At 39.1% G+C, this 15,619-nt stretch overlaps 1 protein-coding gene across 16 annotated transcripts in view; it reads left to right on the top strand.

Moving 5' to 3' along the window:
- Positions 1 to 15,619, top strand: part of PPP2R2B (protein phosphatase 2 regulatory subunit Bbeta) — a 489,623-nt gene that overhangs the window by 380,656 nt on the left and 93,348 nt on the right. For all 16 annotated transcript variants that reach the window (NR_073602.1, XM_063723934.1, XM_063723933.1 and 13 more), the window contains 3 exon segments: positions 4,775 to 4,872; positions 7,750 to 7,915; positions 14,652 to 14,764. Coding sequence is in view for 14 of the 16 variants with exons in the window: in XM_063723934.1 (XP_063580004.1) it covers positions 4,775 to 4,872; positions 7,750 to 7,915; positions 14,652 to 14,764 (377 nt within the window). In the remaining 2 variants the exon portion in view is untranslated.

The following is a 15,619-nucleotide window of genomic DNA, read 5'->3' as shown; positions in this document are numbered from 1 at the left end:
GAGAGAGAAAAGAAAAGATATATTCTGAAATGAAAACACTTTGACAAAATTGCAATCATTTGACATAAACTGTTTTATTGACTGATTATTCTCTAAATTTTATGACATATTAACATCTTTCAACAAGGTCATCTTGGCATAATCCCAGTAGGAGTATTTGGGTTTGGCCATAACCAGACTTTTTTCCTATCTCCTCCCCAACCCCCTATTTGTGGAAAATATGCTCAAATGCACTATTTCAGTTACCAAAACTTACCAAAGTAAAACCTTATCAGAGAAAATGGATGCTGACTTTGGACCGTGAACCAGGACCCAAGAAGGAGACCACAGTTTTATATGGATGGGAGGAACAACTGTAATTCCCATCAGGACACCTAAGAATCCCATTTGTTTAATGATCTACAAAGTAGTCATTGCCAGTCTAGCTAGAAGCCTCTGTGCTGGGATGACAAATGATACACATCCTACCTCCCCCACCACCCACCCAGATTAGTTACCCATTAGTCATGGCACTCCAGCCTAGAAGTGACCCCGCAAAACCTTCTCAACACAAACCTGGTAACTATGAGCATTTCACCATTGTCATTCACCATGAAATATATTTTCTGTTCTTATCTTAGCTGAAGGAGAAAACTACCAAAACCCAATCCAGTCATCAGAAATAAAGCCAAGTATTGAGTGGGCAGAACTAGTCAGCTGATGCAAGTAGGGTAAATGACTTTATGATATTATCTACCAAATGTTTCTTAAATGAAAGATAAAACATTTAATGGGCTCTGAAAGCTAAATTGCATTACCCTTGCATTTCCATCTCTATGATTGATGTTGAGAGGTCAGTGCTAGTGACCTGGTCAGTAAGATATTCCATCTGTAGACTTTGAGTTTAGATCCTAAGTCTAAACTGAGTCTCCATTTTATCAAAACAGTCACCCTGCTATGTGAGCTGTATATCACCTAATAATCCAGGTGCCTGCCTCAACTCAATTCTTTGGCATTGCATAGACTCCAGCCTAGCATAATACTGCAAGAGAACAGGGATGAACTAGGAGATTCCTCTGTTTCCGTAAGCCTCAAAATCATTAGCCTCACATGCGTATCATTGTTAAGTCAATATCTATTATTCAGGTAAATAATACTTTATGTATGAAATTACCAGTCTAGAACTTTTGTAGGATGCTGAGATTGATTTTTTAAAAATAATAATAAACTCAGCCTTAATAGTGCCTATTGAGCTAGAAATGGGGTTACCAGGCCACCATCTTGTGCAAATTAAATCAGCACAAATAGTTTTGGAGCAAGGCAAACTTCACACTACCCAGAGTTTCCTTTAAAAATCATTTTAACTCCATGTGACCTTTCTAGCTGTTTCTGGCTTTTGTTTTTAGTCAATGTGTACTTTATCCACATCTATATACAACAGAGGAAAAATTCTCAAGTTTGTAGTTTCTTGATCAACAGCATGATTAGGCTGAGCATTTAATGAAATGTGGAATTGTCATATAGATTTGTAATTTAAAGGTGAAAGCCATGTTGAACTTGATGAATTGATTTCTGTTGATTTCAAATGATGTTATTATCTCTAAACTTGCTACCTTATTACTACATCCTCTTTCCATATCACAAAATTATTTTGTCTTGAGCAGTATATTTTCCAGTTTAAACTGCCTTACCAAAGAGCATGCTGCAAACACAAGAGTATTTGTATCAGAAGTTTCAGTATCTTGAAATTGGAATGTATAGTGATTCATGAGTTTTGCATCAATTATTAAACAGTCATAGATGAAGATATGCAGAGATGGATGGGGCAGTAAAGTATTCCAGTTACACCTACTGGCTTAGCAATGATAAATGAGTCAGGAAACATGAAAGTTCAAAACAAGTATTAACTTGAGCTGCCACAGCTTATTCTCTGAAGGGAAGTAGACAATAGCATGATATAAACAGGTTCATGTACAGAGCAGCTGGCTAGTAGAATTAAAATAAAGGTAAGGTCTCTGCAAGAGGAGTAAGGAATTTCAGAATCCTGCCAGGCAAATCACCCTTTCTCTTACAAGGTTCTTGAGGGAGATGTAGCATTGCAAAATAATAACACTTGGAAAACAAAGGAAATATTTGTATTACCGGGGACCATGCCTAATATTCCATAATGCAGAATTCTAATAATACTGGCTTAAATCATGTGACTTTGACTTCCACTTGAATCCCACCTTGTTTTGACTTGCATGGGTCTTAAAGTGAGAGTAAAGACATTTTCAGAGTCTAGGAAGAAGGAAAATGTATGTGTCATCCCCTGGGAAAGCATATGTTGTTGCCCTTGGAGTAATATCTTCTTGGCAACTGAGCCAAGAGCTCACAGTGGGAAAAGCTACTTAACTATCTTCTGATACCCAACTTCACCAAAAGGAAAGGCCCATCTTTAGTTCTCATTGTAAGGCCCTTGCAGCCCACCCAGAACTCTAGTGTTCTGCATTAATCACTGTCCGGTGAAAGGGCATAGACTGCATGTAAGCAGAACTTTAGAACATAGCTCTAAGACAAGAGCTGGGCATTGTAAACCTCAGGCCTGGCTCCCACCACCCTCTCATTATTTCCTGCTACTCTTTCTTTCTGAGAAATGTTTGTATTTGAGCAGTTCAAGAGCCTTGAACTGGACCAGGCTTTGTACCTAAGACAAAAAGTGAAAAGCAATAGCCATGCCTGCTTTAGGCTGTACCCAAATTTGGAAGCCCCATGAATAACCCTTTGCTAACCACTCATTGAAAAGCCAGAAGCAGTGGTTAACATTAGAAGCATAACTTAGCACTGGTACTTTCAAGCAGGGCAATCTGAAGCAACTGCAAATGCCTTCTCTCGTCTAAACATGGGAGTAGTTTGCTAAGATGGGCAAACTATAACAAAGGAAAGTGGTCAAATAACTCACTTCAGGTGTCTGGCTTTCTCACTGGCTGGACTTTCTTACTTCTCAATTCACCGGCTTGGTTACATAAATGGATCTTCTAAACTGACATCTGGAACTTAGTAACCATATTGCTTATTTTGTGTTTCCTTAAGGTAGTATTCACTGGAGGAGTCTTCTTGAGAAAATGAACTAGATTTCTAGTTAAGAGCATCAGTGTTGGAATGAGATAGCCTATTCCAAATGAAGACTCTGTACACTAGAAGTCATAAACTGATAACCCACAAACCATATTCAGCCCACAGATATGATTAACTTTTTCATTCTCATGGCATTGAAAAAAATACTTGCCAATGTATAAACTTTAAGAGATTTTTGCATAAAAGTCTTGATTTCCAGCTTCCTATATATATTTAAACAATCAGAACATCAGGCAATACATGGCAATACAGGCAATCATGGCCCCAATCAGCTTAAGCTGAATAGCCACTTGCCCCTTTAAAGGAGACATACATAGTCCTTCTAGTTCACCTATGTTACTTTGTGGCCCTGCAGGGCTTTGAATTTGCTGTCTATGAGGTCAATCATCTAAGAAGTCAAAACAAGAAATCAAGAATTGTTCTTTTAAATGTGTCTAGCTTGAAAGTGACCAAGGTTTATGCCTTATTTTTGTTAACTTCTGCACAATGAATGACCATAAGTAGCCTTTTCATACATGGAAAAGAACAGTTATATGTGAAGTGTAGAATTTTACACTACTTACCTGAACAAATCAGGCATACAAAGAAAATCCTGAAATAATGATATAACAGTAAGATTTGAGATCAGAATTACTCAGGGGTAATTGCCTTAGTTTTCCACCTCACTGTTTCCCCTTTGCTTTTCTTACCTAGACATTATCTTCAGAATGTTCCTGTCAAAGGCCATAGTCATAATTCCCCTGCCTCTTTTTTTTTTTTTTTTTAACTCATTTGCACTCTTGGTAGCAATTGTTGGAGCCCTGCAGGGGAATAATTGTGGGGGAATTAACCTCTGACATTTTTCTAAAAATAGCCCTAATAAATCCAATCATAGGTAATTTACCTGTCCATGTTCCTCCGGGGGTAACCAGCATGGAAGAAAGACTTGGCAGGCTGGCATTCCTTCAGTAATTATCTGTGATCTGAGTTCCTGGTGCCTGTGCATTTTCTCTGATTAGAAATACAGAGTACAAATTGCCCTCACTTCTCTACCCTTATGACCTTGTTTTCTCAGCACCCTTCTCCTGGGGTTGAAATAAGCCATGCTCTTCCAGAAGGACGTGTTGGGCTCACAAAAAAAGAAGGGGCACGGGCCAAGCTGGAGCATTCGTCAGTTCCTTCCTTGAATTATCGACTGGCAGAGTTTTCCCAATGATTTCTTTGTGCTCTGTTCCTCCATTATCCGTGTCTGAGCTTCAAGCATCCTAACCCTGTTTCATCACAGCCCCCAGCCCTGATTTGAATAGCCACAACCGAAGCCTGTGTGGGGAAGATTCTTGGTGTAAAGGCCGTGGATGCACGAAGGGTCTGTGGTTGGTAGAAATCATCAAAGAAAATCGCCATTTCCTTCAGCCATCATGAAGTTAATTTTCTCTTCCTTAAAAGGGTATAAATGTGTTTTTCCCTTTTATTCTCTCCAGATGTTCTAGGAGACCACTGTGCAGTGTGGGCATCTAGGAAATTTACTTCCCAAGTGCCACTTCTGGTGGCATTTAAAACCCAGAACATAACATCCTTGTAAATTCCACTGCAGAGACAAAGCCCTAAGCCCGTAAATGCGCAGAAAAGTATATCTATTATCTATCCTTTCAAAGTAAGTGTGCAGTTACTTAAATTGCCTTTGTCTTCTTCTTTGCAGCTGACATTATCTCTACGGTAGAATTCAACCACACGGGAGAATTACTAGCGACAGGGGACAAGGGGGGTCGGGTTGTAATATTTCAACGAGAGCAGGAGGTAAGTGGTGGTGAATGCAAAATGCCCATTTTCTTCACTTTTTAAAGGAGGCCTCCTACTGTTCCTTAATCCTTATGTGTCGCCCTTAACCTTGCTGCTTTGCTCGAAAACTAAAAACTGACAAAAAGTCATTAACATCAACAGTTATACATTCAGACTCATAAAAGCCCTGTAAAAGAGAGCCTTTTCTGAGCATGGCCTTATCTTTCTATGCCTGGATGTTACACCTGCAAAACAACTTCACTTCTTGCCTGACCTGCAAAATTCTGTGGGTGCTTGTTGAGCGTAACTCCTCCTTTTTCAGTGGGATCTGTCATAGAGCCATTGAAATTCAGTCTCCCTTGATTTCAGGTGCTGCCAGAATATGTAGGATGAAAAAAAACATAGTTTATTTGCCAATAGATGTGAAGAGGACAACTTGGGACAGGAGAGAAGAAAATGATAGCTTGCCTCACCAAAGGGAATAAAAGGCCACAAACTAGCATCTGAGTAAAGCATATGACACACATCACAGTATCACTGTAGGTGACACAGAGGGCCCTGGAGCTGAGTGCTACATATAGGACCATTTCTGAGCAGGAGTTCTAACTTCCAGTGACTCTCATAAACCCATTTCTTCCTGAGACATGGGTTTCACTAGGAATTGTTTCTCTTTTTCATATAAATTGAGTTTTTTGGTGTCTGCTTCTGTTTGTCAAAATGGAATTATGGCCCAATTTGATTTCCTTGGCCTCCCCTGGCATGGTCTTGGAGCTTCCAGCAGGCCAGTCTGTGTTCTAGTAACTCTCCCATCTGCCACTGCCTGCCTCTGAGATTCACCGGGCACTTGGGAAGCATGAGGGAGGCCCAGTGTGAGAGGAAGATTTCACAAGAGAATTCCCTAGCAATTTAAAGCCTGCTTTGTGCCTCAAAGCCATTTGCGGTACACCTCCCCTCAAAAAAGGAAAGCCTCATTTAGAGGTGATATATTTGGTAATTGCACATTATTTGCAATTAATTTCTATAAGGGCATCGTAATCCCTTGGGGTTCCGTATAAATTCAAGTGTTCAGCATTAAATCAGGCATCCAGCCTATTCCATTGGCCCTGGAAACACGAAAATGTGGTTGGCAAGTAGAAACTAATAGCTCTTCGTGACCTGGAATTTTTCCTGCTTTTCCAGAGCTGCCTAGTGCTAATTGGTCTGGCACATACTACACACACTTGACAGTCTGATTTGGATGGTAGCAAATCAACACTCTTATAAATATATTGTTAAGGTGGACTGGCTCTCTCTGCAAATAAGCAGGATAGTACCAAGTATGTCAGCATTTAAAGTCTTTTGAACACTCATTTTCAAACCTCCTTTTCCAGCTTTTTCTTAAAAAAAAAAAAAAGAAAAAAAAAAAAACCAATTAGGTTCACAGTGATGATAAAGAGGAACCGGAGGAGCTATTTAGCATAAATTACCCAAGGCAGCATGTTGCCAGTAATATTCTGCTCTACATTTTCCGTTAGCTATTTATAGGTTTCACCTATTTTAACTTAGTGAAATATTTGGGAAGGCTGATTCATTAATAGAATGATGGTGAACACATTTTCTAAAGCAGGGTAGTTTTGTTCAATAAAAAATAAATGTCAATGAGGATAAAGAACCTGCAGTTAAGCGTTAAGCTTTGTGGCCAGTCTTGGGATTAAAATGAGCACTAAATCCGAGAAACAAATCCATGTGATATCATCTAGGGCAGACCTGTTTTTTACTTCAGTGGGTGACCTCCAGGAGTGAATTCTCAGGAGGCACACACCCAGAGAGTCCGCACAAATACATTACACACCCAGAGTTCAGCACTCTCACTGGTCAGTAAGTTGAGATTTGGGTTTGGATATTTTATATCCACCTAGAAATATACATTTGGAAATTAACCCTTTTATTAAGAGTCAAGCTTTTATAACAAATGTTTAATAAGACTCATGTTTGAATTTTTCAAAGTCTGCTTCTTGAAGCTCTTGGTAATAAGGAGCTAAAATACCTGAAATAAAACTTCCCTTTCCACTTTCCTCCTCTTCTCCTTCTTTCTTTCACATCCTGTTTTTTTCTCCTCTCTTCCTTTCTTCTTTTTCTTCCCGTTTCTGCAGACCCTTGCCCTTGTGTTTAATTCTCTCATCATGTATGTAGTCCCTGCTGTTTGCTCATTGCGTAATCAGTGCTAGAGGAAAGCCAAGAGGTAAAGTCTCATCATTCCTTAATGATGCAGGTAACATCCCTGAGCTCCTGTCTGCTTTGTCACTCATGTTGGAAAGAAAAAAAAAAAATGGAGTAGGGGCATATCTGATGCCCAAATCTGCTCCTTATGAGCTGTGAGACCTAGGGGAAGTCATTTAATAGCTGAGCCTCTTTTGTCCATTTCCTTGCCCCACCTACCTCAGAGATTTCATGAGAATCAGGTGAGATCTTAAAAGGCCAATGAAAGTCACAGATGCTACAACTTTGTACTCTCTTTAAGGGGTCCATGTAAGTTTTTACGAAGCCACTGTGGGATGGCTCACTCCGAAGGGTGACTGCAGCATCTGTTAGGATGCAAAAAGAAAATATTAGAACTTCTATTTATATTGATTTTAAAATTTTGTTCTATTTTAATATATTTCTATGTATGTATTATGTATACTATATGATATTACAGAATTTCATGTGTATAATTTTATATATATATATATATATATATATATATTTTTTTTTTTTTTTTTCAGAGGTGCTAGTGACTATCATGGCCCTGCCCTCATCCTCATGGCCCTGCCCTCATCCCACCCCCAATGACTGCTGGAAAAAAAAGGGAGTTGGCGAGTTTTACAGTTGGCTACTGTGATTTAATCTTTTGTGTATTTTTTTTCTTTCCTACAGAGTAAAAATCAAGTTCATCGTAGGGGTGAATACAATGTTTACAGCACATTCCAGAGCCATGAACCTGAGTTCGATTACCTGAAGAGTTTAGAAATAGAAGAAAAAATCAATAAAATAAGATGGCTCCCCCAGCAGAATGCAGCTTACTTTCTTCTGTCTACTAATGGTAGGTGGAAGTGATTTTTCCTGTTTGGTATCTTCAGAGATACAGTCGGCCAAACTATATACTTCAATCTCTCTTAACCTCAATTTTCCTTTGAACTGTGTGGGCTGTTGAAAAACTTAGAAATAACATTTGCAAGATGCTCAGCAGAGTGCCTGGCACACACAGATTAGGCCCTCAATAAATAGTAACTATTGTTTTTTAAAATATTAAATGTATGACCCAATTATGTGAGACCCATTATCTGCAGTTTTCAACTATTGCAGATTATTTGCAGATGTTTTTGGAATGTGACTTCCTGTCTTAAGATTCACTGAATGTTATTCTGGGAATACATTTCAGGAAACTCAACATGCTGTCTCTGTGAGGTTGGCATATTGAATAGAAGTTATTAATCCCTGAATATATTTTAGGGTCTGTAAAGCAGATGGCTGTGTGTCTCTCTGACAAAAATTAACTTCTAAGATAGGAGCACAAGGCAAGAAGAGATAGGGACTTTATCAAAAAACTGATCAAGAAAGGGTTTCTTTCCCTGTCTCCCTCCATACTTAACACCATTTGTTGGATGAGGAGGAGTTGACATAAATAGGTCAGAGAGAGAGGATGTTGGGTATTGAATAGAGAGATAAATTACATAATCACTGGGTAAGTCTTTATACAGTGGAATTACCTAACCTCCAGGTTATTAAATCCTTGCTGAAAGGAGCCATCTAAGCTCAAAACAACTTTGCATAAAGTCACATGTTAAAGGGTGCTAACTGAATAGCACAACAATTAAGAGGATTCGTATTTAAAAATTAAACACCCTCTCCCAAGAAAATGAGTTGGAGAATGATTCATTTTATCTCATATGTGAGTCTATGAGGAATATACATTTTAATTTAAATCAAGAAGCAAGAAGCAAGGGATTTAAAAAGAAAGGGAAATGTTCATATTTCAAGTGAAAAAATACAATGTCAATAATGTGATCAAACATACATGAATATTTTTAAAGAGTGGAAGGAAATACAACAAGATTCATCATGATTAATTTTTGTGCAGTATGGGTAACTTGTCAATTTGTTCCTTTTGTCATTTTAATTTGTAAAGTTTTACAATGAGTCTCATATTAATCTTATGGAAAAAAGGGGGAAAGTTATTTAATGCATTTGAACCCCAAATCTCTCAAATATAAAGCCAACACAGAAGTCTAAAAAATGACAATTCGGACGCAGCTAGTTTAGGATTATCCAAGCGTATCTCATCTCCTCATGACCAGATCTCTACTCATCTGTTTTTCCAGACTCCAAGTAGTTTGATTCTTTCTCATAACTATATTTATTGTTCTGTTTATGTTTTGCAATCCTGATTTCTTGGAAGCCAAACCACATAAATTTGTTTCAATTTCTTTCCTTTTAATTTTGCTATTTAAGTTTCACTAACAGGCTTTGCAGATTCAACACTACTCGGAATAAAAGGGACTTCTGATGATTTTGACTTACTTACTTCAGGCAGAGGAAAAATGTCTGATTGTCTTCTATAGCTAACTCACTTTATATTCTCAAATTTAGCCTATTGATTATTGCATTTAAAACTCAAAGACTTGGCCAGGCGTGGTGGCTCACGCCTGTAATCCCAGCACTTTGGGAGGCTGAGGCAGGCAGATCATGAGATCAGGAGATCGAGACCATCCTGGCTAACACGGTGAAACCCCGTCCCTACTAAAAATACAAAAAAATTAGCCGGGTGTGGTGGCAGGCACCTGTAGTCCCGGCTACTCGGGAGGCTGAGGCTGGAGAATGGCATGAATCCAGGAGGCAGAGCTTCAAGTCAGCCGAGATCATTCCACCGCACTCTACCCTGGGCGACAGAGCAAGACTCCATCTCAAAAAAAAAAAAAAAACTCAAGGACTTATTAACTACTTTGTTGGGGGGGATGGGAAAAAATCAGTGAAATGCAATGAAGATTAATTATATAGCATAATATTCTGATAATTGAGTTTTTAAATAGTTTTTTGATTAACAAGGATATTATCTTCCCATTTGGGATACTGTTTCATATGCCAACAGCATCTCAAAATGATTCTTCTAAGAAAAATTCCCGTGTTCTTATGTAATTTTCTTTTTTATACTAATATTGAGGTTGAGAATCCCCCTTAGGCCAAATAGGTTAACATGCAAAAATTAATGTAAGACAATTGGAATTACTGTATGAAAGAGAAAATGAAGATAGATGATAAGATTGTGTTTAAAAGCTGCCACAAGTGATGATAAACTACTCAGAGAACCAGCAAGAAGAAAGACAAAGTCATTACTCATATTAACAGCCACATGTTCCTTAGACATTTTTATTCATAAAGCTTCAAGATACTAAGTCAAGAAAAAAAGTGTGATAATAAAGTCAAGAATGACTCCAGGCAACCCAACCATGGGGAACTGGATTGAATTCACCATCAATTATCTTTAAGAAAATATACTGCTTATCTTATTATAGTTAGGAACAATTTTTAGTTTCTGCTAGAATATATTTTCAACTTTACAATTTCAATAAAAAATAAAACCAACATTCAATTATGAATCTAGACTCTCAAATTATTTACCACATAAAAACACATTGTTTTACCTCATTTTCTGCTTCCACTTCAATACCTATAATGAGAAGGGGGGTATACTGAATTTGTTTCTCTCACTATGAAATTAGTACATGTTCATTGAAAAAAAAATACAGAAAAACAAAAATAATAAAAGTGTTCCCATCCAGAGAGAACCACTGTTAAGTCTTTTAAAGAAAAAAGCAAAAAGATACGAATAAATTTGTTTCTTAACAGAAATATGATATATTCTGCAAACTCTTTTGTAACTAGGTTTTTATTAATGTAACACTTAATAATAGGAATATCTTCCCAATTGTTAAATATTCTAAAATACCATAATGACCACATAGTATTTCCTTGTATGATTCTTCTGTAGGTTACTAGTAAGCCTCCTACTATTAGTCCTTTAGCTGTTAAAAAATTCTCACTATTATAAATCATATATACAATATGTTATAGTATATATAATATATTCTATCCCTCTAAATATATTTGCAGGGATAGACGTTGGTATAGACAAATATGATTAGGCAAATGCATACTATAAACTAAGTATGCCATATTATGTTTACTAAAAACAGTTACATAATTGTATACATAAATATAAAAGAAATCACAAAATTTGTATAATAGGTATCTCTATCTAGTGGAATTAAGGGAGTTTTTTTTTTACCTTTATGATTATTTTAATAAACATTCCATGTACCACTTGTATAATAAAAAGAAGGAAATAAAATGAGAAAACACAAAATCTATATATGCAATATTACAGATTTGTATTCTCCCCCCAAAGTACATAGAAAAAGTACTATAAGGATTTATGCAAAATGTTGACGATGATCGTCCCTGACTGGAGAGGTTGTAGGTGATTTTTATTCTCCATGTTATACCCATGATTTCTCTGTTTCTCTGTACAGCAATTTATCATTCATGATAAGAAAAATATATGATGTTAATTTTGCAAATGGGATGGGATACATTCCAAAGCCACGCAACAAAAAAAATTTGGTATTAAAATTTTGGGGATGTTCTAAGCCACAGCTGATCAAGAGCTAATCACCTGACTGTATAAATATGGCCCATGTTCATTTTCTCACCCTAAAAAGCAGTTTGATATGCAACAGGATCTCCTTTCACTCCAGCACAAGCCAGGGTGACAGCACAATTCAGAGCGCACAAATCATACACTTAGCAGCCTTGCCAGTGTGTCAGACATGAGCAGCCCAAGTGATGCCCAGATACAAGAAAATGGGGCACTTATTTGCTGCTGAAAGCCCACTTCACAATGTGGTGCATTAAGACCTCCAAGAACAAGGCATTTGTTTCTGGCAGCTTCAAGGCGAATGGTACTGTGATCACATCTCCTACTTAGAAGATCTGTCCGCCCAAAGGCATGAGAAGTGGGAGGTGGTGGCAAAAAGTCAGGTGAGGAGAAGTGGAGGAATGAAGCAAGGGGCAAAAGAGGAAGGAATTCCCAGAGGGACGGCTTTTCTCCCCTGACAGTGTTACAGAGAAGAAATAGGATATGCTGACATCATCGAGGGTTGAAGCTAAAGCTGTCAGAGCAACATGTTATGGCAGAATAGTTGCCCAATTTGCTAATTCTAATAAAAGCTGTCATTTGTGGACCATTATTAGAAACCTAATACCATGTTAAACACTCTCCATGCTGTGATTTATTTAATCCTCATCAGAGCCCCATGAGGAAGACACTGTTTCCCCAGTTTACAAATAAAGAAACTGAGGCACCATCTTTCTTTGTAAGATTGAACTATGTGGGATATACTCATAGTAAATTATTTTTTGCTTATCTGAAATTCAAACTTAATTGGGTGTTCTGTACTTTACTTGCTAAATCTGGCAATCCTATTTGTTGCTTAAGAAATATTAGTTATGGTCGGGTGTGGTGGCTCATGCCCGTAACCCCAGCACTTTGAGAGGCAAAGGTGGGCAGACTGCTTGAGCCTGTGAGTTTGAGATCAGCCTGGGCAACATGACAAAACCACATCTCTATAAAAAATACAAAAATTCACTGGGCATGGTGGCATGCGACTGTGGTCCTAGCTACTCTGGAGGCTGAGATGAGAGAATCACCTGAGCCCAGGAAGTCGAGGCTGCAGTGAGCCATGATCACACCAATGCACTCCAGCCTAGGCGACAGAGTGAGACTCTATCTCTATTTAAAAAAAGAAGAAGAAGAGAGGAAGGGAAGAAAGGAGAGAGGAAGGGAAGGAAGAAGGGAAGGAAGGAAAGAAAGAAGGAAGGAAAAAAGGGAGGGAGGGAAGGAAGGAAGGAGGGAGGGAAGGGAGGAAGGGTTGTGTACCTACTGCGTGGGAATCCCCATCCTTGGCCATGTGACTGGCATCAGAGTGGGGATTGGGCCCAAGGTTGTCTAATTCCAAACCCTACCTTGTGCAGGACAGAGGAAGATACAAAGAAGGCAACCACGTTTCTGTCTTCAAAAAGATATGTTAAAACAAGTATAAAATATGTACACTGGATCTGAAAAGGGAAGCCCACCAAGGCATGTGGCCGGCAGACATGATTTGTTTGCCTGATCTTGTCTCCTTAAATAATTGAATTAGGCCGGGCGTGGTGGCTCACGCCTGTAATCCTAGCACTTTGGGAGGCCGAGGCGGGTGGATCATGAGGTCAGGAGATTGAGACCGTCCTGGCTAACACGGTGAAACCCTATCTCTACTAAAAATACAAAAAAATTAGCCGGGCGTGGTGGTGGGCGCCTGTAGTCCCAGCTACTCGGGAGGCTGAGGCAGGAGAATGTCATGAATGTAGGAGGCGGAGCTTGCAGTGAGCTAAGATGGTGCCACTGCACTCCAGCCTGGGTGAAAATGCGAGACTCCATCTCAAAAAAAAAAAAAAAAATGAATTAAAAGCCTGCATGTAGGGCATGCCATTCCAGTTCCACAGATCCTTTAGCCCTTTTTACTCATTTCCTTGGCCTGCATGACACGTGTAGTGATGGGAGTTCTCATGGGAGTTCTGTAGGGATAGGAGTTCTCTGTTTTAATGCTATGGAGAATGCCAGGTGTCATCAAGTCGTATAAAGTGCTGGGGCAGTACGAAGGTGAGAAATGTAGTTTCCACTTAGAGACTCCATAGAGGCAGCAAAAGGAAAGGAACATTTCAATGTATCTCCTTACCATTTTATTTCCCTGAATATTGCTAGAAATATGCACTATGCAGGTAGATGAGATTTGTTGTTCATTTGCCCTACTAATGTTTATTGAGCAGCTATTGTGTGCCAGGCACTGTTCTGGGTGCTGGTGGTACAGTGATAAACAAGATAGATAGAATCCCTACCTTCAACAATTTTACACTTAGTGAAAGAGACAGATAGTTATTTGATAAATAACCAATTGTCAGGTAGTAAAAGGTATTATGAAGAAAAATAAAGCAGGAGAGAGGAGATAGAGAATGGTTCTGAGGACGAGGACGGCATTTTTAGGTAGGTTTTACATAAGCCTCTCTAAGGTTGGGATGCAAACGCAAGAGGAAAGTAAAGGAGCAAATTATATGAAAAAGAGGGTAAAGGGCTTTCCAGGCAGAAGACACAGCAAGTGCAAAGGCCCCGAGGCTTAGTGAGCTTAATGTGTACCTGGAGCAGTAGGGAAGCCACGTGGCAGGAGCACAGTGAGTGAGCAGGGAGAGGGTGGACAGGGCGGTCAGAAAAGTGGAGAAAGTGGAGAGGGCAGGTCATGAAGGGCCTTTTAGGACATGGTAAGGACAATGAGTGAGGTGAGATGCTAAAATAGAGATAATAGCACCTACTTCCAGAGTTATGACTGTTAAACCAATTTTTCATGTAAAATTCTTAGTTACATTGTAAACTCTGTGTATGTTGCGCTCTTATTCAATGTTCAATAAATGCTTTTACTGAATGAGCTAAATTAAGGTATAAGCTATAGATTTAAGAGCCCATTATCAGGGAAATCCATTTGTCCCAGCATAATGTATGTTTTTGTTTTGAAATATGAGCTCTGCCTTCAAATGACATGAGATTTATGCACAGCAACCCTTTATGTGAGCCAGCTTCTGTAGCAATTCTATCCATCCTTACCTCTTCCTCTCCCCACTGCCCCCAGGAAAACTCCCTTATAAGCTTGCTTTTCACTATAATTCTGACTTAATCTGGTTGCCCACTACAGATAAAACTGTGAAGCTGTGGAAAGTCAGCGAGCGTGATAAGAGGCCAGAAGGCTACAATCTGAAAGATGAGGAGGGCCGGCTCCGGGATCCTGCCACCATCACAACCCTGCGGGTGAGTGCAAACAGCTGCCCTGGCCACCACGGTCAGGGGCCGGTCTCCTAAGGTTGGCCACGTGCTGGTTGTTACTGTAGGTTGCAACTATAATGGGCCAGTGAGGGAACGTAGGCAGAGACTCAGCCTACCCCAGTCTCTCTCTGGTGGCAGATGGAGAAGCAGGAAAGGTGCCAAGCCTTCTAATGACTACAAATCCATGCTTTTCCTTTTGTCCCAGAAGACTTGCCCACATGGCCACTGCCAGACGTTACTATAATCTTAGCCTCCGTTGTTCATGTTATCTAAAATGTCTTGAGCACCTTCTGTACTCAAGGTACAGGGATGTGAATCCAGATGGCGAGTTGCAGTCTTGAGATTCAGAACACAAACTTAATAATCTAACAGACCTGGCTTCAAATTCTGCCACTTACCCAAATTTCCCAATAGTCATTTAACCTTTTTGAGCTTTCAACATGAAAGTTAATTTTAGTTTCTCCATCTGCAAAACAGTGAACACAGTACCTACTGCTCATGGACTTATGAGGAAGAAGTGCAAGGATGGAAAACCCTTCCTCTATGGCTGGTCCTCAATATATGATTTCTACTCAGTCTGAGTGGCTTCCTTCCTGTTCCTCAGAAATACATAGCCTGATAAAGAGGATTTGTAAGACTAATATACAAATGATTATGGCACTAAATATAGTAAGATAAATGCATTGAGAAAGTGTTGGGGAGTTGCAATTTGATAAAAGGAGGAAGAAATTAGCTGTGGTTTTTGGAGACCAGAAAAGTTCTCATAGGAAAGTGGCATTAAAAACGGATTTCTCAAAGCGAACTTTTAAGGGAAGGGTCTCTAGATGTAAGGTAAAGTGG

Source organism: Pongo abelii, chromosome 4 (genome assembly GCF_028885655.2).
Source record: "Pongo abelii isolate AG06213 chromosome 4, NHGRI_mPonAbe1-v2.0_pri, whole genome shotgun sequence".
Taxonomy (NCBI): domain Eukaryota; kingdom Metazoa; phylum Chordata; class Mammalia; order Primates; family Hominidae; genus Pongo; species Pongo abelii.
Note: the sequence above shows the minus strand (reverse complement) of the source record. Positions and strands in the feature narration are given on the sequence as shown.